This window comes from Salminus brasiliensis, chromosome 3, assembly GCF_030463535.1.
Source record: "Salminus brasiliensis chromosome 3, fSalBra1.hap2, whole genome shotgun sequence".
Lineage (NCBI taxonomy): Eukaryota > Metazoa > Chordata > Actinopteri > Characiformes > Bryconidae > Salminus > Salminus brasiliensis.
Window position 1 is genome coordinate 38,659,977 of NC_132880.1, and position 27,570 is coordinate 38,687,546.

The window sequence follows — 27,570 nt, forward strand, 5'->3', positions numbered from 1 at the left end:
GACTGCAGTACACCAGTGCCAAAGTCTCACATTATAGCACAGACTTCGACTGTATTATTGCTTGAGTGTTCATTTTTATGGCCTCACAAAAACAAATGAAGCCTTTTTAAATCACTGTAGCATCCGTATGAACTGTATGAACTACTGAGTACATCATTCTGAAGCTGAAGCTGCCCTAGTATTTACATATGACATTAAACTCATTTTGGTATGATACTTATATAAAAAAAAGACTACTAGATTACACAAATGTGACCACAGTAGACCCTAGGTGTGAGTGCCTGATAGTGTGTGGTGCCCTGTGATAGACTGGCACCCTTTCCAAGAGGTATCTCTGCCTCACACACAATGATTTTGGGTAGGCCCTGGACCCACCGCGACCAGGACGAAGCAGAAAAGAAGATGAATGATGCTATTTAGAGCCATTTGTAAAAGGTTTAAAGCTTTAAGGAAGCACATACAAGAGGTTCTCCATAGAGAAGAACAATTTAACCTGGCAAAGAACCATTTAAGCATCCAAATGATTCCATGATAGTATTCAGAACAGTTGCCTTTACTAAACACACTTGAAGAGTCTGTTGTACTACTAAGTATTATATTTATTGTAAGCCTAAACAGGGACGTTACACAATGTTTTAGGTAATACTGCACCTCTGTTACATAAGTATAGATCTCTGTCTTAGTCACATTGCTCTCTTTTCTTCTCTGGAAGCATTTCAGACAGGGCTGCTGGAGAGTTCCCACCTCTCAGTGGGGTCGCTGTTTTCTCTCTCTCTGCTTTTCCTGTGTCCTCTGGCTCTCTTCCCAGCCAGCCGCGAAACCCTTCAGAGTCCTCTGCTGGACGAGCAGGTAGCAGAAGCGTGTTCTAGAGCTGAAGCCAGATCCTCTGCTGTGCTCCGCCCTCTCTGTCAGACAGAACACATCTGTTAGTTCTCCTCGTCCTCTGGAAGCACAGTCTCGGCGTGGAGGCAAGGTGGGAGGAGCATGGTCTGCTCTGTCTGGCTGCGAGCCGATGACAGTGATGACCGCATAGGTACCTAAGATAACCTCCTGGTGCTCGGTGTCAGCCTCAAAGCAGGCCTGTCTTCCCCTTCAACCTTAACAAGGCTCTTTGATTGGCGTTCCAGCAGTAGATAACAGGCATAGCTTCATGGGTGATCAATAAGAGCGGCTATCTTTTGATCTTCCGGTGAGCAGGTATGGCTTTGTGGGGCTCAGATCAGTGCTGTCTACAGACGTTCCTGCTCCTGATGTGGTGTCTCGATGTGAATTGCAGCTGGCTCACGTGCGCCACTGTACCTGAGCTCTATCCAATTAAAACTGATGAGCTGCGTTGAGGGAATGCAGTTGTAAAAGTAGCGAGAGTACTTGCTCTGCTTTCTCGGAAACTCTTATGTAGTAAGAAACCATTGCGTGTGTCTCCTTTTTTTAGTTGTCTGTGCTGCATACATGGAAATGCATTCGGTGTGTCCTCTGTATTTGGTGGTAAAGGGCATATTATATGAAGTGGGTCGTGAACTGGCTTTTCAAACGCCACTGCAAGGCTTTGAACTGACAGGTTCTCTGCCTCCAAAGGAAGCAGGCGTCTGCTCTCGCACGCTTTCCCTCTCTTCCTACTTCCAACCGCCCATTTCCCACCATTTCACACAGAGCTTGACTGCTTAAAAGCTGAGATTATGTTATAGCTGCCATCTTACGCAATGTCTCCTGACAAAAGGCTAGAATTAATGAAAGCCCTGTGTCTAAAAGTTGTACTAGAACAGAGCAGCTTAAAAAGAGGAGATATTGAACGCCTAGATCACGGCACCTCCAGCTCGTGTGAAACGCTCGCAAACACGCTCAGGTCAACCGAAACGGGGCCATGCTACGGTGGTCTAATAGACTGCCTTTGAGAATGACACTAAGCAGGAAATGACCAGCATCAGTGTGGCTAATTAACACATTTAAATAGGAGAGCCTCTTCCATAATGATTAGCCTAATTGGTTAGATTTAGTGGAGAGCTGGCTAGCAGTGGGGTGGCCAGACGGACTGCTGGGTAAAGTGTGCCCTGCTAATAAGTCACGCTGGCTGTTAGCGCTGTGGCGTTGTGTGGTGAGACCATACTGAGTGCCTGTCAGTCCTGAGCCATTAGCCACATGCTAACGCTTTATTAGCCCTGATGAATCGGGCTAGAGAGGTGATGAAAGGCTCGTAAAGAGCCTTGGCAGAACTCATATACACTGTATGTCCAAATGCTTGTGGACATCCATTCTCATGAATTGAGCCACTTTAAGCTGTACCCATTGCTGACACAGATGTGATGGATAGATCAGAACGCTGTGGAGCTGATGAACATGAACCTATTGACACCATGTGTAATGCCAGGCCAGGCTAGAAGGGTGTGAAGACCCTTAGCATTGAGCTGTGGAGCAGTGGAACTGTGTTCTCTGGAAAGGGTGTGCTGCATCCAATATGTGGGATGATTTGCGAATAAGGTGTGTGTGTGTGTGTGGGGGGGATGATCATCCAACATCCTGACCTCACAAACACTTTTGTCACTGAATGCAATCAAATCCTCACAGCAGTGCTTCAAGAAGAAAGCCTTCTCTGGACAGTGGAGACCCTTTTTTATGCCTTTGATTTAGTAAGAAACAGTGAATGAGCAGGTGTCCCAATCATTTCTTCATTGCCTTGTTCTCTCTGGGCGCCTGATAGCTGATGCTTGAAAGCGGGGTACCCGGCGCTTTCCTCTGAGCCTGGTGGCATTGCATCGGTGGCAGTTCAAAAAGAGGCGGTGGCTGACTGTCACAGGAGGTAGCATCTGTACTCCCTGAGTTGAGATCATTACATGTGATGGGGGAAGATTATTAACGAGTGGGATTAAAAACATAAAAAAAGTGCCATTTTGGAGAAGCAAGGTTTAACATATTATTTTTTCAGTTTACCACTGTTTTACTATTATGAGTACCAGACAGTATAACTCCGAATCCTCTGGTGTGGAGCTGGTAATTCCTGATTCCTGTCGTTTCTCTAGAAAAGAGTATTTCACATCGAACCACTCTGAATGACTTTGTTTACATCTCTGTATTTTGAATTATGCAGTTTTTTAATATCTGTGGAATTCCCCATGGTAGTTAAACGAAAGGATTATGGATACAGATGATATGTAAATTGGTTGCAGTTACAGGTGTTATGTTATTTATGTGCAAACTTTACTAGCCTTCTGTCTGTTTTACCTCTTTAGCACAGTGAAATATGACTGTCCATGTTTGAAACCTTCTGGTGAGTGTTTGGACATGTGTATTGCGCCACAGATCCATACTGTTGTTCCCCCCCCCATAAACAAGACTGATTACACATTTTGCTTGCAGGAGCTCGGTATGATATACGAGTGGCAATGTGGACGGAATTCAAAATCAATCTGGTTAATGTTGCGTTGCTCTTCTCCACAATGGCTCGCAGAGGTCTGTGCCACTCAAAGTGAAAGGCACACTTTATCGTCATCATTAGTTCCGCCATGTCTCTCAGCTGAGGTGGGCCTGTGAAGGGCATCTCGCATGAGCTTCTGCTGGAGCTAAAGAGCGCCAGAACACCCACTACGGATATCAGATGGGATCTTGACTGTTTAGTTGGAATATGTAAGGAAATGATAATCTCGGGCTCGCAGAGTGAGATTTCATAATCTTTGGGACTACTTGAAGCCGGCCTTTTCAAACAGTATTAGTAAGAAGTGGATACACACACTGACTGAACTGTCACATGGCTTGGGATTTACAGCTTTGCTGTGCGCTTGGCATACCAATAGACTGTCCATCATTGTTTGTGACTGTGGTGCTTCTCTGTGGCTTGTCCACGGCTGTAGCAGTGCCCTGCTACCTACTCGTGCTTGCAATCGGGTTCATTTTTAGAGCCTAGAGAGCCGTGGTGGGTGGCAAGACCTAGCACTCAGAAACCACATCTTCTAAGGATCCAATTTGATTATGTAACAAACACAAGGCTTTTTTTTTCTTTTTGTGTGTGTCTGGAATTGTTGCCAAATGCAAATGGTCTCAATCAGTTTGCATTAGTCCTTGCTTGTACACTGCCATAAATACAAGCGGAGCCAGGTTAGCCCTGATGGCATAATCATGACTAATTATCTTGTTTTATATGATGTTAGTGCCTGCTTCTCAGCACGACTGGCTTCCTCCATTAATGTGAGACACTCAAGCGGCATTAAGCAGGTTAGACACGGGCCAGACAGAGGGCACACTGCTCTTTTTGTTTTACAATTTGCCGGGAAAATGAATACAATGCTATGAATGGTTTTCATAGCTCAGCCAGGTCACGGGACTTTAGCCTATACTCTGATTCATCCTATATGTAATCAAGGCTATAGTATAACCAACGTTGTGTGCGTGTCTGTGTGTACATATATATTTTATTTAATTTACTTTTAAGTTGCACCCATTCCTGACACAGATGTGCAGATGCGCACATACACAGCTTGTTTGGTCTGTGGAGTGGATAAGCATGAACCTGTTGGCCCCATGCCTAATGCCAGGCGGGGCTAGAGGGGTATTCTGCTCCTGTGTTCTCTGGAATGGTGGCGCTCCATCCGATACATTTGGGACGAGTTAGGGAAGTTGGGGGAAGGGATGAGGTTGGGTGGTGATCATACAACATCCTGACCTCACTAATGCTACAGTTGCAAAATACAATCAGATCCTCACAGCAATGCTCCAAAACCTTATATAAAGCCTTCCCTGAACAGTAGACACTCACTTCAACAAAAGCAGGATAAACTTTTTTTTTTTTTAACTACCTGTGATTTTAGAAGAAATAATGAGCAGGTCTCACAATACTTTTCTCCATATAGAGCATATATTACAAAATATTTTTAAAATTCCCCTCTATCTCCTTCTTTATAGCCTCTGTTTTGCATAATTTCTGCTTTGGCCTGTCAGTTTGATTTATTTGGGGTCTGGCATGTTCACTTTGTAATGTTGCTTAATAATAGATGGCTAAACTAAGATGGAGCACAGCTGCAGACTTCAGCTCTCATTGGCCAGGATTCATGGCCAGTAATTAGTGGCCTCTGCGACCAGCAGATTCATTAGGGGCAGTGAGACTGACGCATTTGCTGTGACTCCTCCGCTCTTTCCCATTTACTGTCAAACAAAGCCCACTGCCGAGTGGCACTCTGCCTCCTTAATTGGCAGTCGATGGGTGTTGCTTCACAAAATCTTGAGATGATTTTTCTATGATGCTGTTTTGCAAGCCTGTTCCCCCCCCTCGCTGTTTGGAACGTGCTTGTACGATGCCCTCTTGAAATGATCTAGGCCTAAAAGATTTTACTGTTTATCGACTTTCACACCACTCTAGGAAAGTGGCCTCAGAGGGGCCGGTAATCTAGCTGTTAATGTCAGGAGTCGCACGCAGTCAAGACTGCGATAAATAGTGTTCAAGCCTACCTGCAGTACGTGAGCTCTTCACTGGGAGAGATCTGAAAATCACCTCCTGTGTCTTCTTGTATCCAGGTGCGTGTTGGAGAGGTGGGAGGAAACACGCTGGGCTTCTTAGGCTGTCAGATGAGTCCTGATGGCTCCAAGATTCTGGCTCATGCTTTCCATGGAGCGCTGCATCTATGGTACAGAGACCAGAAACAGCAGGTAGGTACCAAACCTCATCCATCAGCATTTAAAAAGACTTCCAAAAGCAGCTGATGCAATTTCTTCCTGAAGGTCGGTAGAAGTCCATGATGCAGGAGAAATACTGAACACAAGAGAACTGAATAGTCTAAAACAAAAGTGTGCTGATGTCAGTGTGTGTTGGTGTGTAGGGAGAGTGGAGTCCAGGAGTTGTGATGTCGGGACACTTCAATGCAGTGCAGGATCTCAGCTGGGATTCAGAGGGAGAGTTTCTCCTCAGCGTTGGCTCAGACCAGACCACCAGACTGTTCATGCCGTGGAGGAGGAAAGATTGCTCACAGGTTTAAGATTTAAATCCAGATGTCACTTCACTGCTGGAACAATTAAAATAGAATGAACCAAATTAACCAACATTTTTAGCTAAACTTGTTTAAGGTGATAGTAACTTCAGGCTCCTGCAGATGATGAGGTTATAAATATAAATTGCGCTATAAATACCTGCAGGATGTCTGATGGGGTGTATAGATTAAGAGGAGGGGGTGCTACAGTGCAGTGAACGTCTTGTTCGATCTGTGGAAAATGGGTCGCAAAATCACTTTACTTCCAGGCAAGACTTGCTTCTAGAAGTCAACGCAGCTCCACAACCAATTTCTGAAAAAACACTGTTTTTATGTCCTTTGACCACAATTCTTGCAGAGAATTTCCTGTAGACTAATTTTTGCCACTGCTGGTAGACCCCGTACGCTTCAATACTCCTCCAGGTTTTTGGTCCTCCCAAATGCAATCACTCTGCTTTGCGACCCATTTTCATGCACTCTACCATGTCTTCTCAATCTATGAATCCCATTGAACAGTAATGTGTTTTAGGATCACTGTGATGTCATGCCTGATTTATTCATCCTTGTTTCTTTTTGTGTGTGTCTGTGTGTGCATGTAGGACACCTGGCATGAGATCTCCAGGCCTCAGATCCACGGCTATGACATGCAGTGCCTGGCCACAGTGGGCCGGTTCCAGTTCGTCTCTGGAGCAGATGAGAAGGTCCTGCGTGTGTTCAGGGCTCCACGCAACTTTGTGGAGAACTTTGCCAACATAGCGGGCACCTCTCTGGAGAAACTCCTGGCTTCTACTGTGAGTATTCACAGTCCTCTATTCTGGGAAACATAATTATGCCATGTGGATCCTCAGTATTAATTACTCTCCCAGTCGTGCAGCGTGGCTTCTTCTCAGGCTCACTGATCTTATGTTTAAATGTTGGGAACCTTAATTAACATTCTGTATACTGTGCTTAACACAGTTCCAGTCTCTGTGATCAGGATCTTGGGTCTTGCAAGGGCGAGGATGTTGTGAAAGGCATGTTCTAGACAAATGGTTATAATTCAATGTTACTGCACTGCCTTTGGTGTAACATGGAGTGGTCAACAGTAATGTATAATTTAGGCTTGGTTTATATTCCTGCAGGATGCAGCCAATTTACCTGAAGGAGCTAGCACACCTGCACTTGGCCTCTCCAATAAGGCTGTGTTTCAAGGTACACACCACTTAACACACACATTCTCTCATTTGAACAGGCTCATAAATGACCTACTTGCTTTTGCTTTGGTTGGAAAGATGATTGTATTCTCCAGTGAACCTTCTGTTTTGATTGACAGGTGACCTTGCAACTCAAAACACCCAGGAGGAGGGGGACAATTTCAACAGCGCATCTGCCCAATACAAGGAGTCCTACTTCCAGCCTCTGAGTCTAACAGGTATGTGCAGTTATGTGCTGCATAGTGAAAGCTGTTCCAAAATTGTATAATTGCTGTTAGCCGTTTGCAACAGAGTTGTCAAATAGCTGAAAACAATAGCAGCAGTAGAGTGGGTGATCCAACATCACAATATGTAGCTTTTATAGTTTAAAGTCTAATGAATTGAAACAGATACAAAAAAAAACAGTAGAGCCACACTTAAAAAAATTATTACAAAAATAAATATTAAAATCCTGATATTATTTCTGTGTTTTACAGTTGTGCCACCATGAATCCAATTAACTGTTGCTGATTATGATCTCTATGTAATTAAACATGCAGTTGGTCAGTGTTATTTAAGTACGGATTATTTCCCAGATATGCTCAGAAAAATATTGTCATGTTGCTCACAATTAGAAGCCTGAATTTTTCTTGTGGGTTTGTTTATTTTTATAAACACAATATGATTTGTAACACACAAGCATAAGTCTATTTGAGATTGCTTAGCAACCCAGCATACACTCTAGCCCAGGCCTGGTGTGGTGCCAATGGGTTCATGTTTATTTGCTCTAGAGAGTCCTATTCTGTTGGCAGTACTTTTCTACAGGGACTAGAAAAGCTGTCTGTGCATTTGCACATCTTTGTCAGCAGTGGGTGCACCTTAAAGGTGCCGAATGCATTGATTAGAAGGAGTTTTGGACATAGTGTAATTTAGTAGTCAGTGTGTGTTTATTTATACATAAAAAAAGATCATGTCTGTTTTCACTTCTGTCAGCCAAGAACAGAAAGCTGAGGCTGCAATGGGCACTGGCCCACCAAATCGAGACATGTAGCCTGGTCTGATAAATCTCGGTTTCTGCTGAGGCTCACAGGTGGTAGGGTTAGAATTTGAATCCATAAACCTAACCTGCTTTGTGTCAACAGTTCAGGCCAGTGGGGGAGGTGTAATGGTGTGGAGAATGTCATTGGTTTATACCAACCAATCATTGCTTGATTGCCACAGTCAGTCTGAGTATTGCTGCTGGCTGTGTGTATCCCTTCATAACCACACTTTATCCATCTTTTAATGGCTGCTTCTAGAATGATAGCGCTCCATGTCACTAAGCAAAACCCGTCTCCAACTAGATTATTATTTTTATTTATTTATTTTTTTTATTTTTTTTTTTTTACATAACCATGAGTTCAGTGATCTTAAGTAGGCTTCCCAGTCACCGGATCTGAATCCAGTAGAAAATTTTTGGGATGTGGAAAACATGAGATTTGCAGTAAAAAAGTGCTGCTGGAGAATATGCAGGAATTATGTCATGTCAGCATGAACCAGAAAAAGGATTTTTTGCATGACTGCCATAAAGCATTGAAGCTGTTTTGAGAGCAAAAGGAAGCCCTACCCAGTATTACTATACTGTTCCTAAGAAATTGCTCGGTAAGCTTATAACTGGGATGTTTTTATTACTTTTCCCCCCCTGAATGATCCTTTTAAAGGTAATAAGTATATCTTATGACAATTTGGGAAACTGCTCCTGCCTGCAGTGTAATATATTATACTAATATATATACTATATAGTCATCTGGAGTGTCATTCCATGCACTGTGCAGCCCCTATTGCAAAGCAGTTAAGTGTCTTTCCCTCTGCACTTATTACGTGAGTTTCACTCAGGGCAATACTCTCTACAGTAACCCCTAGAGTCTGCCTTCCTGATGCATAAGGTACAATTTGAGAGCTCCACCTGCTTGAGAAATCTCTGAGCTGTGCTCATCTAACCATGCTGTTGAGAATAGACAAGTGCAGGTATCCTGCCTGATAGAATGAGTCTAGGCCCAGAGAGCCCACCGGCACCACCAGTGCAGACCTACTGAGCTCAGTGGAGGCTTTCCTGGCCGGTTTCTGGAATAGACAAGGAGGGCCTTGGTTAGTGACAGGAGATTATTAGGGACTCAACCACTCAACTGGCACACACATCAAAGATACTGGAAACAGATGTTATTACTGGGATAGACTGAGTGAGTGAGCGAGGAGGGGTGGTGGTGCATGTGTTTGCATGTGTATGTATGTGTGTGTGTGTGTGGGTAATGATGGGAGGAGGGGTTTATGCCTCTCTCGCTCCAGGCAAACAGGCAGACGCTGTCAATGTGATTGAAAAAGCTCTTTAATCTGAAATCATAATTAGAAAGAAGGCTTATATAATTGCAAAGTTAAAATATTGATGACTCTGGGCTATGGGGAGTGCAATGAGGCAGACCTCGAGTTGTTAACAGAATAATGCGACACTCACTCGCTTGCGCACTCGGTCTGTCCCCCGCTCTCTCTTTCCTTCTGGAGGGACAAAGAGGGAATAATTAGGGGGGGAAATGACAAACCAGGGTTGAATGAACTATGGCAAGACGAGTTCAGCTTTCGACTCTGTTTCAAATGAAATCTGGCACATGTTGCATCAGTATCCATGTTTGAATGATGAGGGGCGTTTCTAGTCTTGCTTTAAGAAAAGTCAATTTGATTTGCTTCAAATTAGGAAAACTAACAGCCATTGAAAATTGCGGCAGAGAGCTTTTATTGTTGAAAATAGCTTTTGAGGTAATTGGTGAGGGATTATTTTGATGCTAAATACATGAGCCTGGTGGGGGGAAAAAAAAGTAGACTGAGGAAACGTGCCTCCAAGTGTTTACTCATTGCTAACCGTGTTTGTGTGTTTGACTATGTGTTATGCCATTCCAGAGCCTCCAACAGAGGATCACCTTCTCCAAAACACCCTGTGGCCTGAAGTCCAGAAGCTGTGAGTCTCATTTATTCTCATTTGTGCCACCTTAGCAGCGCTGATGTGGCTGTAGCAGCCTCCTTCAGCATCAGCCTGCGCAGCACTAATAATGCAGTGCAGGAGTCCTTTAGAAATCATGAGTAGTGAGTCCGTACCAAGCACCCCCCACCCTTTCCTTCCCCGTCTGCTGTGGCACTAGGGAAGATAAATTCAGGCCTGCTTTATGAAAGAGACTTGTTTTGCTCTCTCTCTCGCTCTCTCGGTTTTGCGAGAATTAATGCTGTATACCAACTTATTGGCTTAATGCATTTGTGAAAGGCCCAAGCTCCTATTGTAGTTCCTAGCAGGCTTGTGTCATCACAAAATTGTCCTCTCTTGTTTTTGCTGAGCTCATTCCATTGTTTCTGTTGTTTTTGGACCTATAATGAGATTCGTACATTGCTGTGGTTTAGCGAAAGGTTCATTAAACGGTTGGATTGTGCTCTCTGCATTCGTAAAGGGAGGTAAAGTAAGGAATGGCTTTTAATGCAGTTTTTCTAATCGGTTATGCATAATCTAATTTTGAGCAGATTAATTAGATTCGTATCAACAGGGTATTTATAGATGTTTCGCATTATGCAAATATTTCTTCCCACAGCACATTTATGTTTGGCTGAACTAAACAGAATTGCCTATATTAAGTAATGTCATTAGTAGCCATCTTTTCCTCGGTCATTATCTCTACTGAGCGCTTGGAATCGTGGCTGCTAAATTGAAAAGCTCAGACTGCGCTGTGCTTCGGTACATATGCTGTAGTCTGCGAGTCTGTGGCTGTAGGCTTGTTTACCCAGCTTCTGAAATGACTAAGCAGCCGGTGTAATAGACTGGTGTAGCGCATGCCTTCCTGCCTCCTCACACACAGCCCTCCTCGGCTTCCTGCATGAAAGAGCGTCCTGGCTTGAAATCCTGTCCTGACGGGCTCTCTGAAGCACCCGCTGTGCCGAGGTTTAGCTTCAAAGGCAAGAGTGACAGAATTCTCATTAACAGCCTTTCTTTCTCCTTCTCCTCCTTTCTTTGTCTTTCTCCAGGTATGGTCATGGCTTTGAGATGTTCTGTCTGGCATCAGATTCTACGAGAACAGTGGTGGCCTCAGCATGTAAGGTACAGTCACTATATGCACCTGGCCATTAGCATTACGGTGTTCTTTCTGTCTGGACTGTTTCCCTTCTTCTGTCAGGATTCAATGAACATCATTTAAGGCCCAGGCACTCTAGTCAGACAAAGACCAACTAGCACTAAGGACTATGACTAAGGCCTATTGACGGTCACCTTCTGTTAGCACATTGTTTGCTCTCCTCTCCTGCAGACGGCCGACAAGCACGTAGGTAAAGCAGCGTTATGCGAGAATTGGTAACTTTTGCTCCTGGTCTCCCCATACAGTCGGGAAGTGTAATTCACGCTTTGAGCCTCACCTGAAGAACATGCTGCACACATGCATTTCTGGACAAGCTGAGAGATTTACGGTTTCCGCATTGTTACACAGTTCATGCAGCTGTTGTCCTGCCCACTTTACCACAGTTACATAGTTTCCAGCATGCAGAGCCATGTTTCTTTAATTTTCCACTAAGAAAGGGAGCATCTTTCCATTGCAGGAACTGCCAGAATCTGAACAACATATATAAAATAAACATATACATCTAAAGCTTGTAAGACCATCAAATTATATACTGTATTAATATAATGTTCAAATTTAACCTGGTGTGCGAGAGTATAAGTAAACCACTGCAAGGGAAAAAAGGCTACTGAAAAATCCTTTAAAAAGTACAATAAGTGCTGCGTACTCTCAGTTTCACATTTAGTATTTTGTAAAATAAGTGATTTGTCCAACAAAAGCCATTTTATTACTTATTGTCATTCCAAAAAGGGTTTTTATTAATTAATGTATTTATTTATTTCACTTTATTTCATTTATTCACTTATTTATTTAAATTCAGACATTTGCACAAACTGGTCTTTGTTACTCCTCATTAATCAAGAGTGGTTGCTTCACTTCTCCAAAAGAAGAGGCTCTATCAGTGATTAGATCTGAAGCATGCCAGGTTCTAGGACAAACTGGAATCCTGGGAGGAGAGATTAGCTTGTGAGACTTTCACAAAGTGGGCATTTATTGGAAATTAAGTCCAAATTCTTCCCAATGTTTTCTCGCACTTTCCTCACAGCAGACACACCTCAAAGGAGGTATGCGTTTCATTGGTTAAGAGACAGCTCCTTTGCACCTGCTTTAATGTGCTACTTTCATTTACTGCAGACTTAATGTTCAGTTATTAATCTGATTCAGCTTGGGACCAGAAGGTCACCGGTTCAATCCCTCGGACTTGCAGGAAGTGTGGGGGTAGGGGGAATGGAGGAGCAGCGCTTTGTCCTCCTTTGAGATGGCACCTGTTGCTCCCACAATTGCTCCCTAGGCGCTGAGGTGTGTGTGTGTGTGTGTGTGTGTGTGTGTGTGTGTGTGTGTGTGTGTGTGTGTGTGTGTGTGTGTGTGTGTGTGTGTGTGTGTGTGAGAGAGTGCACTGTCACAGATGGTGTTAAATGCAGAGTGTAAATTCTCTGCTCTACTTCTTTTCCTTTCCTCATTCATTTTAGACAGACTGTTCTTTCAGGCAATGGTCATGTCCTGGTCTGGCCTGGCTTGACCCTATTCCTCTGTCTGACCACACTGGGTGCATGCACAGATATGTGACTGGGAGCACATTCTACATGTCGGCCACCATCGCTCATGGGCCATAGTTAACAGTCAGCATGGCGTGGGAGGGGGTCCCAGCGGGCTGGAGCTGACCTTGACTGCACTGGGATCCACTGCTGTCCACAAATTTGGAAAAGGGAGACAAGTCTGTTTACATGAACTGGGCTGGCTGGGATGTAAGGTGGTTGGGTTCTTGGGTCAGATTTGGAGGGAAAAAGCCCTCGACCCCCCCTGAGGTGACTTTGAGTCTAAGTGGAGTTGAGCTGTTGCATCATGGCATGTTGACTTCCTGTGACAGGCATGTAAAACATGGTGTCCTCAGTTGTCGTTGTTGTAAACAGTCTGTCAGAGCAGCGATCAGACTTTTCCCAGACTCTTACAACGTGTCTCTTGCTGCCCACAGGCATCTAAAGCTGAGCATGCAGCAATCCTGCTCTGGAGCACCTCCTCCTGGAAGCAGCTGCAGGCTCTCCCATGCCACAGCCTCACTGTCACTCAGATGGCCTTCTCTCCAGACGGACGCATGCTCCTCGCCGTGTCCCGAGATCGCACCTGGTCGCTATGGAGACGAGACGACCCTGACAGCTTGGGTAAACATAAAGGTGGCTGATATGACATGTATCATGGGTCTCAGTACTTGTAGTACACTGAATAACCGCATCAGGGTTTCTTAGCCCTGATCCTGAAGGAGCCCCTGCTCTGCACATTTGAGGGGGTTCCTGCTCTGACACACTACCTTTAACTCAGAAAGGCTTGTTATTTAACTGCATCAGATGTGTTTGATTGGTTGGAGTATCTTTTTTCAATGTCAGTCACATTTAACAAAAGTAGAGTGAACAGCCTAAAAAAAGCCTTTACTTGTAGTGTGAACAAAGCCATGAATCAAAGTAGCAGATTGGATGTCAGCCTGTTTTTTTTTTTAGCTTCATGTTAAAGCAAGACACTACAAGCTCAGTCCCATTTTTAGATTTGTAGATAAACTAAATTTCTCCTAAACTGCAGCCATAAACATTTCAAACCTCAACAGAAATACGTGTGTTTAGTTAGTTGGCATTTGCGGCACTGGAAAACTTGCTAACAGAAGCATTCCCACCAACAGTGCATGTTGTCTGGGCTCTTACTGGGTAGTCCAGTTCTGTGGCCTGTTTTAAAAAAGAAAATCTGTTCTGTAAAATTAAGTATTTTCAAAATCATCCAAAAGCTAAAATTCTGCTTTTAAAAATATATACAAGTTATTACATATTTGTGAAGTTTGTTTTACAGTACAGCGCAGCTAAGACCTGAATTGATTGAGTGGTACAGACTCTAATAAACCATGTAAAACTCTTTAGACTTACTGAGAAAAAGGGTGAGAGGAATCTTGGAAATTCAAAACAATGTTCTAGCTGTGATGATAACAATCATGAATGTTGAATTAATATTAATAATAATTATAATAATTATGGCCAATTGAGAATTGAAATGCAGATTTCATGCAAAACTTTGAAAATGTCAGTAATCATTTGGTAAAGACTAATTTTGATATAAAAACTAACCTTATTCACAATTCTTGCTAATATTAAACTCTACTTTTTTAAATAAGGCGGTACTGCCAGTGCTGTGCATTTTGTCTAGAGAGCACAAACATATATTGATGCATGTAGCTCTGGAAAGCTAGAGCTGGAAGTATCATATTGTTATATCATATCACCCACCCCGTCTACTCTGGCAAACAAACTGTTGAGCCTGTTTGCTTTTCCTTCTCTAAACCCCAATACTGTGTTATTAGTTTGGAGGCCAGGTACTCCCTCATGTCGAGATTGTCTTGGTGTGTACCAAATTCTGCTTAAAAGCTGCCACTCACCACACAGCCTTCCTCTCCTGCCGGTTTTAAGCGTTCGTGGCTAAATTGCCGCTGACAGGAGTTAAGCGGCTGCGCGTCTGTTTTCCTTTGCCTATTTGCTTGTGTTTTGGAGGCAACGCCAGCCGTCGAAACCTGGGGTAGACTGCAGTCTGTTCTAGTTGAGGCTGGTATTACTCACAGCCTGCGTGTTGTGGATGTGAGGAGGCTAGCCAGTGTCAGTGCTGATGAGGCAGAGGCCTGGCGTCAGCGGTGCAGAAGCCTCGGCCACACAGATGAGGCAAGCACCCCCCCGTCCCATTCGTCTCACTCACTGGCATTGTGTTTCAGGCTAATGAGTTGAGACTCGCCAATCAGAGACGGATGGATGCTGGTGTGTGTGTGCGCGTGTGCGCGTGTGCGCGTGTGTGCGAGAGTGAGACACAGGCTTGTGAGGTAGTGTTGCCGGGGCGTGACGACCTGGCTGAAGCAGGCATGCTGGCCTAGACTGTGAATCAGCAATAGCTGATAGCATAGCTAAACAGCAGCAACCTCTCAAGGAGAACCTCAGCCAAGCTCACTAGCATATGAAAGTTTTGCCTTTCTAAACTGTCTCTGGCATTGATTACAATAGATGCCAAATTCATTGCTTTCCACTGCTTGCAAAAGAACTTGTTCCTAAAACAATCAGTTATGTAAATTGGACCAAAAAGTGAGCCAAATGTGTCCAAAAGTTTGTGGACACCCCTTCTAATGAATGCATTCAGCTACTTTGAGTTGCACCAATTGCTGACACAGAGGTGCATATCCACACACACAGCTTGTCTAGTTCCTGTAGAGAAGAAATTTCCAATATAATAGGGATCTGATCTGGATCTGATGAACATGAACCTATTGGCACCATGTTTAATGCCAGGCGTGGGCTAGAGGGGTATAAAGCCTCCCAGCATTCAACTGTGGAGCTGTTTGCCATCAGCTGCCAGAGCCTGAGAGAGCACACTTGGCCTTGCTCTCTCCGGGTGGGTAGATGGCTCTCTCTTCCCCACATCACACGCTTTCCTCTGAGGGCGATAGTTGGCTGGTGATGTTGCATCGGTGGCGGTTTAAATTAGGCAGTGGCTGGTTGCACATGTATTAAATAAGGCATGTGTCAGTTTTCACCCTCCCAGTATCAGGAGCATTACATGCAGTCCCATAATTACTAATGGGACTGCGACTGTCCAGTGCAGGTGTTCAAGTAAAAACGTACCTACCGTCTATGGCAGCTCTACTGCACAGAGCAGCTCTACAGACAAAACACCTATAGATGAGTGACGCATGAGAAATCACAATGCACTTGTTTTCTTTCAGGGCCTCGTTTCTCCCTCTACACTCACAGCACGAAGGACTCAGCAGTGCACACACGCATCATTTGGTCATGTGACTGGAGCCCTGACAATAAGTACTTTGTGACGTCAAGTCGGGATAAGAAGGTGATGTATGGTTTGACACAGGGCTGCACCACACAGGGATAGATCTTTATAATCTGATGTGTAATTTGCCTGCCTGCTTGTGCTGATAGGTAATAATGTGGGGTCACCGTGACTCTTCGGAATGTGTTGGTGAGAACAACAGTGCGGATGTTAGTCCCTGCTCCTCTGTCCTGGATGTTGGAGACTCAGCCACTGCTGTGGCTGTCTGCCCTTTTCTTCTCTCCGACCAAAGGTACAAAACTACATTAGCTCTGGACAGCCATGCTCACTTCTCTGATGCTGCTAGATAACACCTTTTAAATTCAGTGATGTTTAAGATTTTTAGTCTTCTATTATAGCTGGTTTGTTATTGGAATCAAAATTCTGTTTCATGAATTTCCCAAAACACTGTAATTGCTTTCCCTAAGGCCTTGTTTCTACACTTACTGGTCATTTTATCAGCTTTACCATAAAGGATCACTGTGTAGTTCTATAATTCCAGACTGTAGTCCATCTGTTCCTCTGCATACTCTGTTCACCCATTCACCATGTTCTTTAATGCTGAGGACCCCACAGGACCACCATAGAGCAGGTATTGGTAGGGTGGTGGGTCGTTCTCAGCACTGCAGTGACCCTGACATAGCAGTTGTGTGTTGTGCACATACGGGTGGATCAGACACAGCATTCCTTTTGGAGATTTAAAAAAACTGTCCACACTCACTGTCCACTCTATTAGACACTCCTACCTTGGTCCAACTTGTAGAAGCAAAGTCGGAGACAGAAGCTCATCTGTGCTGCACAGTTTGTTTGTCATTCTCTAGTCCTTCATCAGTGGTCACATGCCGCTGCCCACAGGACACTGTTGGCTGGAAGTTTCTGGCAGTGACGCTGAGGTTTAAACACTCCAGCAGCAGCACTGCTGTATCTGATCCACTCGTACCAGTACAACACACAAAGTCTGTGTCAGTACAGTGCTGAGAATGACCCACCACCCAAAAAATACCTGCTCTGTGGTGGTCCTGTGGGGTCTTGAGCATTTAAGAACATGCAGAAAGGAGGCTAACAGAGTATGCAGAGAAACAGATGGACTACAGCCTGTAATTATAGAACTACACAGTGCTGATGTTTGGTAAATAGAGCTGAATGGGCAGAGTTATATATAATGTGTGTTGTGTTACTTAGTGTCTCATTCTTATTTGTGTAGCTACCTCTTGGCAGTGGGTCTGGAGAGTGGACAGATTGTGCTGTATAAGTGGAGGCCGTTGGAGGATCTGTCCTCTGGGTCAGACTGGAGCAAGTGTGCTGAAACCGATGCCTCGTATCCTTTCCACTGCACTGGCCTCGGTGCGCCAGCCTGTACATTCTTTGGAGGCAGCCATGCTAAAATGCCAAGGCCATGAGGTCCCAGGCCAGTAGCGCTTCACAAAACCTCTTTGATCTGATTACGGCTGCTTTTGTGTGATCTGATAAGGGGTCTGGGTCTGTCTGATCTAATAACACGATTCCTCATGGGGGTTAAACAGCCCTACAGTCATTCTGGCTGCTACACATGCGAGTCCTGTGTACGTCAGATTCACTCCGAGCTGTAATTTAAATCCAGCACAAGCTATTACAAAAAAAAAACCCCAATGGCTGTTGTGTCGTTCACATATTTCAGAAATACTGTCTCATCTCTGTAAGATTACTCTTGGTCTGTTTCTCCCTCATTGCCTCAAATACGTTCTTACACTCCACCAAGCAGTAGCATACACTTCAGGGAACCAGTGGAGGTGGCTGTACTTGACAGTTGAAGATAGCTGGTGTGTGTGTATGTGTGTGTCAGTGAGCTGGCCCACACTGCAGAGGCAGCCGGGTGAGCTTGCAGTTCTTGTAGGCAGGTTCCTTGTTGATTTGGAAGCGGTGCGAATGAGGCACCACTGAGAAGCCTGAGAGGCCAAGTGTGTGTTCGCTTAGCCCTCAGCCTTCTCTCACTCTCCCTGCTGGGAATTGCCTCTAAAGTACTGGTTACACTACACGGCTCCCCCACTGCCCTCCAGTTTGTTAATTATGAACCCCCAGCTGAAGCGAATGAGAGTTTTTCTTGCCTGCATGTCATCTTAACAGGAGCTTTGTAAAATGAAAATGCCTTTGTGTGTGTGTGTGTGTGTGTGTGTGTCTGGTTAGCTTTAAATTATCGACTTAATATTATTAAGTTTACAGTGCGTTGTCCAGTGAATATTTTATAGTTTAGTAATTAATCAATAAATGTATTTCATTTTAATGATCATATATTTTAGCTGATACGTAAAAAATGTTTCATAGATAATACAGCCACACACAATTTAGGTAAGACTTACTGCAAATGAATAAAGCATTATGCTTGCATTGGTATTTTTTGCTCTTGGGCTCCCCCTGCAGTTGGGGAGTGTAATTCACTTTTACACCACTGTTGTCATGCGTTGAGCCCCCCCTTATGGACAGCTTTACATGTGCATTTGTTGACAAGCAGAGATAAAAAGATCCAGCATCTGTGTGAAAAGTGAAAGACGCACAGGGACTGACGTGGTGTTGTAATATTGCAAGATTTTATACAAATATGGTTATGCAGCATTACACAGTTCTGGTGAGGGGATCTTGTGCAGGGCTACAAAAGTTATATAGTGGGGTTGGTATGGTCAGTTGTGAATCAGGCTTAAAAAAGTCTGTACCCCATCTATTAAAATATGCCTGAATTGACCCCAATTCCAATCCACTGGATTAAATCTGGACAGCTCTACTAAATACTATTGTTTGGTAAGTACCATAAAACTAATTTGTGAGTTCTGTCGTTGTGAATGTGAGTACCATTGGGCTTTTCCTTCGAGATGTTTTACTGAGACAGGTCTGAATATGAGAGGACAGCAAAATCAGATTGCGGGAGAGTGACAGTAGAGAGACTTGCCTGATTAGCTGTATTAGATCACATAGCTTTCATTTCGCCGGCAGCTTTCCTTGACTGCTCACCCGCTTGCAGTCAGAGTCACACTCTGGTAGTAAAGAGACTACGCTGGAGGCCCAAGGCTGGCCAGGCCGGCCGCCGGCGGGACAAAAGCGAATGCCAGAGCAAGAGCGGCCACCATGCCTGGGTCCAGCTGGCCAGTGCCGGAGCCGACCACGCCGTCAAAATCTTCAACATCAACACACTGACTCTGTAGCAGCCTGACACTCACAGCCTCCAGTGGCACCCTCAACCCATCCACCCTGATGGATGCTGTCCAGGACTGGACTGCATTCACTTCGAGCTATCCACAGTGCGGGCAGTGACTGATTCAGTGCTGAAAATAACAGACATGGAGCTCAGCTTTGTCCATGCTCCAGCTGTGATGATGATTCTGTTGCCTGAGGGGATGTTGTAGTATTTAATGTTTTATGTAAAGAACAAAAACAGGTTGTATTGAAATAAATAATTCATTTATATTAGGAGTGAGTGTAAAGTGTGATGTCTGATATGGAAGCAGTCTGCTATCTCAAACTGATCTTTAGCTATTAAACTGAGCTATTAAAAACTGCTTTTTCCATTTTCCAATCTTCCCTACAAAGTAGAAGGTATGGAAGTATTAGATATCCTCTTGGTGTCTGACCATGTGCCCACGTGTTTTGAGCTTTGGAGGTTGATCGTCACGACCGGATGGTCCTGAACAGATCCCAGGAAGCCATATGTCGACGCTGGGTGTGGTTAAAGCAATCACCAGCAGGCTCTATCCTTACGCTATCTGCTTCTTAATAACCTGTGCTTTGCTAAAACATTTCCATATATGTTAGTCAGAGTTCAGTTTAAGAAGAACTGTGACACAAATAGCTTGATATTTTAAAGTGGGAACAAATGTGTAAATTCTTCAGCCACTATCGGTAAATTGGTTCAACGTGCTTCTATTAGGAACCAGACTATGGGCTTCTGTGCTTTCTCAACGATCTCAACAGACAAGTATTGTGGAAATATTCAAAAACAAGCAAAGTCAGCTTTATTTATTCAGTGTATTTTTGACTTCATACTTTTGAGGAAAAGATTGTGTCACTGTACCCCTAGGGAAGAGCTGTATAATGGTAATGGGGTATATCTGATGAATTAAGAAGTGTATGCTGTGCCACATTTCTGTTCTGTAAGCGCATTCACCCCTGTTGAGTTAGGCTGGTGCTCTGAGGGCCACAGGATGGATTGCCGTGAGATTGCTGACTGGTGAGATCACATGCTCAGAACAGGTGGGAAATCAAAGGAGCTGCAGTACCAAACAACAGCAAACTTGAATGAAATGGTCGTAGCCATAGATGGATGCTAGAGTATATTTATAGGTAAAGCAACCTAAATTAAACAGCAGGTAGGATTGTCCCCTATTTTTATAGTTTAATTAAAGGTAAAAAAAAAAAAAAAAAGGTCATGGAGGTGATTTAAAAAAAACAAAAAACAAAACTTTTTTTTTTTGATTGTACCCTTATGTAACACTAAATGTAACACAGTAAGCAATGATTACAATGCACCAGATTAAACTAGTGCAGTATAGCTATCATTAAAAAAGAAAAACGGTGAGTTTGTGTATGCGCAGAGTCAGTGTTCAGACGAGTTGTGCTATATAGTCGAAGTATGCAATCATAGAGAGTATTCATAGGTAAAGCCTAAATAAACCAGTGCATAGACTATTTTGATAGGCTTAAAGCATCATATCGGAGAATGCTATGACATTTAGAAAGCATTCATGACTGTATCTGAATATTTATAAGGAGACAGGTTTTTTTTTTGTGTTTGTTTACATTTTTTTCATTTTAATCATCTTTTAAACAAGAAAAAGATTGATCACGAAAATGTTCAACATTGTGGGTCTGCGCATGCGCAGTGCTGCTAGGTAGGACTTCCCAATAGGTAGCGCAACTCGACAGAACACATGCTACGAGTCTAAACACAACAGAACCTGTTGCATTTTGACTTTCGGTCAGTCTAAGATACCTTGCTCTCTCAGACAGTTTTTTTCGTGAGCACGTGTCTGACGTGCAGCAGTTGATCACAGTAAGTTAGCAGCTGCACTGTGCTGTGTGGTATTTGCTGAATCTGTAGCTGAGCTGGCTAAGCAAAGGTAAGCCTGGGTGGGAAATCCAGGCCCAGAAAGAAAGTAAAAAAGGGAAACGTCGTTTTAACTGCCTGGACAACTGCAGACAAAGTCCTTATAAGCAAGTCTGTTCACTCAACAGCCATTTTGTCACACAAGACCAGGCTCCCATCTTTATGAATAGGAGGAGATGAAACTGCTCAAAACTAAAGGTCAGATTATGGTTTCAAAAACATATTTAAATCAAATCTGACAATAAAAACCTCATGGATAGCATTCAGCTTAATAAAGCACGAAAACTTGTAACATAAAGCAACAAAACTTTTGTAACATCTCTGCTGCAGCTCAGCTCTGGATCTGTGGCCCACTCCCTATGCAAAGGTGGCAAATCCAGGCCCAGAAAGCAAAAAGAAGATTTTTGACACCTTTGCTTAGTAAGTGGGTGGGGAAAACCTTCAGATTTCAGTCCTTACTGACGAAACAGTGGAGTTTTGGTCAACCAGACATGCATAGGTCTGTTGGTAATAGCGTATGTTGTGCTTATATTTGGAGACAGCTTGATGGTATACTGCCCAGCCTACCGTACCTACACTGGATCCAACTAGTTTCTCTGTACCTTTACCACCCCTGGTCAAACATAAAGATCAGATTCATTTTATATGATGTAAGCAAATGCGGCTCCGATCTGAAGACGGGCATCAGATTTAGTCTTCTTGCTGACCCTGGAATTTAAGGAGCTAATTTGAGTCTGACCGGGACAGCCAGGTTGTTATATTTCCTTTGCTTTCCCTGTTATACACAGTGTGCACGCTCTCCAGCGCTGGCCAGGCACTGGCATGTGGAACCGTGCAAGGCTTAGGGCCGCTGAGCCCCTGTCTGCCGCTGACATGCTAAATATTTGAGCGCTCGATGGAGCAGGCAGACTGACTCTGACATGAAGGCGCTGCACTCATTCTCCTCGCATCCTGTTTGCCATGGGGCCCTCGCTCCCTCAATTATTTATCACCCTCAATATACAGAGCAGGTCATTACAGATTCATCTTCCCCATCTCGCTCTGTGTGTGTGTGTGTGTGTGTGTGTGTAAGAGAAAGTAAGCGTGTGTGAGCCTGGGAGGAGAGGAATGCTCTGCTTGTGGTTATTTTGTTTGGAGCGTGACTGGTCAAACTGCTGGACACTTCGTCAAGTCATCAGAAAAGACAGCCATTCATTTTGATTATTTTATTAATAAAAAAAACATTTTTTGCAATAATTTATTAAAAATGTTATGATTTCCATGCAGTTTAAGGGTACAAGAATATGAAATGAGCACATCCACTGATTTTTCAACAACTCCTGTGTGTGTGTGCTTGTAGAAACACACTGATCAGGACAGTCGTGGAGCACAGAAGTGTACACTGGCAAAATTACTGGATATAAAAAGAAAAAAATAAGGAAATTAAAATTGTGTATCTTTTTGATCTTGATGGGCACCAATGTTTTGTGAAGTCCAAAAAAAAGAAAGAAAAGAAAAGAAGAGAAGAGAAGTCTTCCAGCACAGAATAAATAGTTTCGAATAGCGATGTGTAAACTTGTAGACGGCACGTTTTCACAGAGTGGCAAACAGACATACACGCTCACCGTCAACATTCTGTAATAATTTTTTTTTTGTCATTGGTAACGTCCCCCCACTATCATAGATTAATACCTCTACAGAAAAAAATGTGTTGTATACATTATATACATTAGAAATAGTCCTTCGCTCTTTTTGGGGTATTAAGGAGGCCCTCTTATTGTTCCATAGTGTTTTCTAGTAAACACACACTAGTTACCTCCAACATAACGCCTTTGATAGTCCAGGCTGACGTTTGTGAAAAAGGTCAGTCTGTTTGCCCCAATAACTGTTGTCCAGTGTTAAATGTTTGGTGGGTAACGTGATGAAGTGACCAAGATTACAGCTATTATAACTTGGTTCCATAGTTTATTGCCTGTAACAAGAAGACACTCCACAAATCACCAAATCACGCCCCACGCTGCATTTTTCAAACCTCTGTGTCAATGGGTAAACCATATGTTCGATCAATACACACACACACACACACACACACATACATCCACAGTTGGTGAATTAGCTCCCTATTACACACTCCCTAAATTAAATAAAAAAATAAAATAAAAAAAAGGAACCTGGTTGTTTTGGTCACTCACTGATTTCCCCAGAGAATCGAACAGAAGTCTTGTCAGAAATTCACAGTTCTTCTCACTGAACTGAATGACAAACCGGTGCTTGTGGTTGCCGTATGGACATTGGGCCAAGACTTTGTGGTCAGTGTGGAATGTTGTTCGTATTTCCGAGGGTGTGTAGCGTGCACAGTCGATTTTGGTTTAATTGAAAGACTGTACCGGATCATAGGGAATGTTATTCCTAATGATTCCTATGCTGCAGAAGTGTGTTTGGTCTTTCTGCACAGTCCCACTTCATCTGTTTCCCAGGAGGTTTTTAATTGAACTAACTGAACTGAACGATGGTCGCCAATAGTTTTGAAACGACTATCCCTTCCAGTGAAATTTGACTTCCGAATATCCGTCTAGACAGCCTTCTGGAGCTAATTATTGCCACTTTCATAAATGTTGTGCATTTGTTAGAATTTAGTATATATCATTTGGAAAATAATGTTTACAATTTATGCATAGTATACCATGTATGTAAGTGACAAAAATGGATTAGAAAATCGGTTCTAGACATATCCCAGCCCCTTTCAGAAAAAATCATGTGTTTCCATTTTGTCTGTTGTTAGCGTATGAAAAGGAAGGGTGATCACCAATCTTCACTGATTCATCGTAATGGATGCATAACACTGTCACTAACATGGGTACTTCTAAACAAAAAAAAATCAAGTAAAAAAAACTAAACCAGGCATTTACCTGCCAGCTGATCCAAGTATGCATTGGTTTTATAGTTCAGGCTCATATAAATATGCAAATTCATTTGATTGAAAGGACGAGAACTTAACAGATGGTTTAGTCTTGGCGAAGACTAGAGGAGCAAAGCACTTGCTTAATAATAATCGCACCAGTCACCAATAATACTAATTCAAATATATGACTAATTCAAAATAAGAGTGATTTCATTTGTGATAGAGATTCATTGCTTATTACTTAATATTCCTTAAGACATCCCTCCACTTCCAAAGAACATTTAGAGGCACACTGCGACCATCATTTCTTAGCAGGGATGTCTGCTGTTTCTCATGCTGTTTGCTCACAGTACAGATTTGCTCATAGCGCCGTGATTACTTCAGAGGTCCATCCCATAAAAAAAAAAAAACAACAACAAAAAAAAAACAAGACAAGGATTTGAAAAAGGCTGGGTTGGATAGTAGTGAGCCCTTTTACAACCTCTGAACTTCACTGAATCTGCAAGTTTCTATCAGAGAAGGGAAACCTGAACTCGCAAATAAGAAGGAATAACAACTGAAACCACAACTTTTGGCTTCCAAGCTAAAACCCAGCAATGAACCACATTTAAAAAGAGGACAAGGATCTACAAATGGGTGACCAGACTTTTTGTTTGGTTGACTGAGCAAAATTCCCCTGACTTTTCATTTTCTACCATACAACCATTAACAGACTCCTACATCAGCACTCCTGCCCTTAGATGTGGTATGAAGTCCAGGCAGTATGTGCCTGCGTTTGTGTGCATGCCTTTCAAGGTTGACGTTACTACTGTGGGAATACTGTCTCAGAGAAATGTGACCTTAACTGTATCAAATTAAACTAGAACTCTTAACGAACTATGGGTGATCCACTACCGTGCAGCTGAACGATTCAAAAGTAAGGGTGCTGCTTGGAATGGCGGCTGGAGTTTGGTGACTGTTTTTCATTTCGTATCAAGGATAAAAACATCTAAACAGCAAATCCTGACAGTACTTTAAAATGAGCACATATGCAAATGGACATCAAACTGTCCTGTAGGTCATGGTCACTGTTCGGTAACTGGCGTAGACTGAGGTGCCGTGGCATTATGGAGTTTTTGCTTGATTCTGCTTTGTGTTTTTAAAGGTCTTTTTCAGTGTTGCTGAGGGTGAGGTGCACTAACAGCCAAAACTGTCGCCATTTGGACCTCGTCAGTATTAACTTGCAATGAAACAATAAACAAACAAACAAACAAAAAAGCAAAAAAAAAAAAAAAACAGCAAAGGTTATTTTGACCCTCACACACCAATATGCAGTAAGCCAAAGCTGTGAAAGAAAAAAAATAAAAACCCACGATGCATTTTACTCTACTGAATGTTTACAGATGTATTTCTTTGCCTGATCAACTCCCATTCAACGTTGTCCTTCAGGCTCCGAGTACAAGACCACAGGCACAGCATTCGACGAACGCAACAAAACTAAATCCAAGACACCAACGGTGAGATATCTGCAGAAAAGGAAAGGTTGTTCTCGAGAGGGATGATACTTAGCTTATTCCAATGCTTTGCATTTTAAATACAGTTCCTTTGTTGTCTTGATATAGCTTTACAAAAAAATAGTATGACAACAGCTATATGCCTATGCTCCCTATATCTGTGAGACGTTTGTGCAAAGTTCACAGCACACAGAGTTACATTTCTATAGCAACTATGAGGTATGTTCACTGTTGCTAAGTGCCAGGTGATATATTTCCAACGCCGCTCGGGGGAGGGGAGCAGAACTCCTCGGGCCTGTGATTTAGTCCGCAGTGTGTGAGCGAATGACATGCGGCGGACGGCACACTGTCTCCGTCCAAAACCCCTTTTCGGCTCACAGCTACAAGAAGAATCGCATGTGTGGCAGGAGAACGCGACACAAACTGCACTGAGGGCCACAGTGAGGTTCTGCTCATGTGACCAGTTTACTCTTTAAGAAGTAGATAGGTCCGTTATTGTGCTGCAAAGTGCTAACTTCTTGCAATCTCTCCATCGTAACGTATCTCACCATAGCTTTTCACCGGAAAATGGACCACCCTGCTTTAACCAGTGGGCTTTCTGTGGTGTTTGCTTCTGAGCAGTATTATCTCATCTACTTAGAGCCCCTGTTTAAAGCTATTTCTAGTCCTTTACGTCAAGAGATGGCGGCGATTGCAAGCCGAAGTCAGTTCACTGGCGTTCCTCGACTACAGTCTCTATGAGAGAAGGCCCACACGCAGCTGAAATGGAAGACTGGCCCTCTAGACTGCCGCAGAAATCTCACCTGACCATTAGGCTTGCTCCTTCGTACTTGGTTTTACAGAGGGTTTCTAGAAGGTCATCTCGAGGCCTCACTTGTTCTAAACAGTGTCATGCCCTCTGTCTGCCTTATTTGTATTTGAACCAAAAGTCAGTGTAGCAGTTTAATGACCAGTTACCCAGATCAGGTGACATTTTTTTTAAGGAAAATATACAGTGCAAATCTAGCATTGTGACAAATCAGCAGTGTACTTCTCCTCGCAACAAACAGACGGCCTCTGGCGGCGAGTGGCATTTGCTTGCTGTGATTAGCGACAATTACAACTGTCTCGCTTTTAACAAACCAATGTTTTCCCGCCATACCATGAGTGTACACCAGTGTAACCAATAGCCAGCAGGATCGCACCGACTGGCTTATAATGCCTTTTCTGTTTTGTCAACAGTCAATTTCGAAAGTTTTTCAGAGGCCATTTTTTTCGGGTTCCCTAGCCTTATCCGAATCCAGCAACCCGAGTACTTCCTTTCACAGCATACTGAGAGCTTGCTTTGATGTGGAGGATGGTATTTACATGACTATAAGCACGGTCAACAGGATGAGTCCTAGGTCACGTCTGAATCGTCACCGCCAGCCGCCGAACGCCAGCAGTACGCTACTAATGTCCGACACGTCGACAAGCAGACAGCGGGTCCACACTTTTGACAACAAAAAAGGGTGTTTTGGAGAAAATACCCCTCCGAAGCAGATAAGGCTACAGCACAGCTGGCATCCTCTGTTGCTGCTTTCTGGTCATTTGGGACTGGGGGAGTGACTTTAGGGGGGAGGATGCAAGTGTTGGTGGGCACTGTGAGTGTGTGAGGATGTCCAGTCGTCGCCTCCCCCCCTCCCCCCCTTGCAGCCTGGAAGATCAGTTCTGCTCTGACATAGACCATAGACGTTGATGGAGGGTGTGGGGGTTCATGAATGTATGAAAAGTCGGACCCCCTGTGTCACTCACACGCTTCCGTTAATTGCTGACGTGGCTCAGTCTGTTGATTAGAAAACGGAGACTCTCTTCCTCGGAGCGCGGGGCCGGGGCAGCACTCACAGGCCGGACACCATGACCCTGTAGGAGGGAGGCATGTGCTGTCTGTGCCGGGGGCTGGAAGCTGGGCTGCTGGTGGGGCTGCAGCTGGCATCCACCCCCCCTATGGAGGGTAAATAGGCATGGTGCAGGATGGGCAGCTGCAAAGATAGCCTGCGTTGTATGCTGTGGACACAAAGTAC

At 43.7% G+C, this 27,570-nt stretch overlaps 2 protein-coding genes across 4 annotated transcripts in view; one reads left to right on the forward strand and one right to left on the reverse strand.

Moving 5' to 3' along the window:
* elp2 (elongator acetyltransferase complex subunit 2) overlaps positions 1-19,524 on the forward strand; it is a 29,346-nt gene extending 9,822 nt beyond the window's left edge. The window contains exons 11-22 of one of the 3 annotated variants that reach the window (XR_011979301.1): positions 5,500-5,631; positions 5,802-5,951; positions 6,548-6,739; positions 7,070-7,139; positions 7,261-7,359; positions 10,052-10,109; positions 11,159-11,231; positions 13,217-13,415; positions 15,983-16,104; positions 16,194-16,336; positions 17,302-17,401; positions 19,076-19,165. Coding sequence is in view for 2 of the 3 variants with exons in the window: in XM_072676074.1 (XP_072532175.1) it covers positions 5,500-5,631; positions 5,802-5,951; positions 6,548-6,739; positions 7,070-7,139; positions 7,261-7,359; positions 10,052-10,109; positions 11,159-11,231; positions 13,217-13,415; positions 15,983-16,104; positions 16,194-16,336; positions 17,288-17,401; positions 19,076-19,256 (1,533 nt within the window). In the remaining variant the exon portion in view is untranslated. Of the gene's footprint in view, positions 1-5,499; positions 5,632-5,801; positions 5,952-6,547; positions 6,740-7,069; positions 7,140-7,260; positions 7,360-10,051; positions 10,110-11,158; positions 11,232-13,216; positions 13,416-15,982; positions 16,105-16,193; positions 16,337-17,287; positions 17,402-19,075 lie in introns of all 3 variants that reach the window. The other 2 variants (XM_072676074.1, XM_072676075.1) reach the window with 2 other exon arrangements.
* A 2,837-nt stretch (positions 19,525-22,361) lies between these two features.
* gabbr2 (gamma-aminobutyric acid (GABA) B receptor, 2) overlaps positions 22,362-27,570 on the reverse strand; it is a 255,610-nt gene continuing 250,401 nt past the window's right edge. The window contains exon 19 of the mRNA XM_072676076.1: positions 22,362-27,553. Within this exon, the coding sequence (XP_072532177.1) occupies positions 27,388-27,553 (166 nt within the window). The 3' untranslated portion in view covers positions 22,362-27,387. The remainder of the gene's footprint in view (positions 27,554-27,570) is intronic.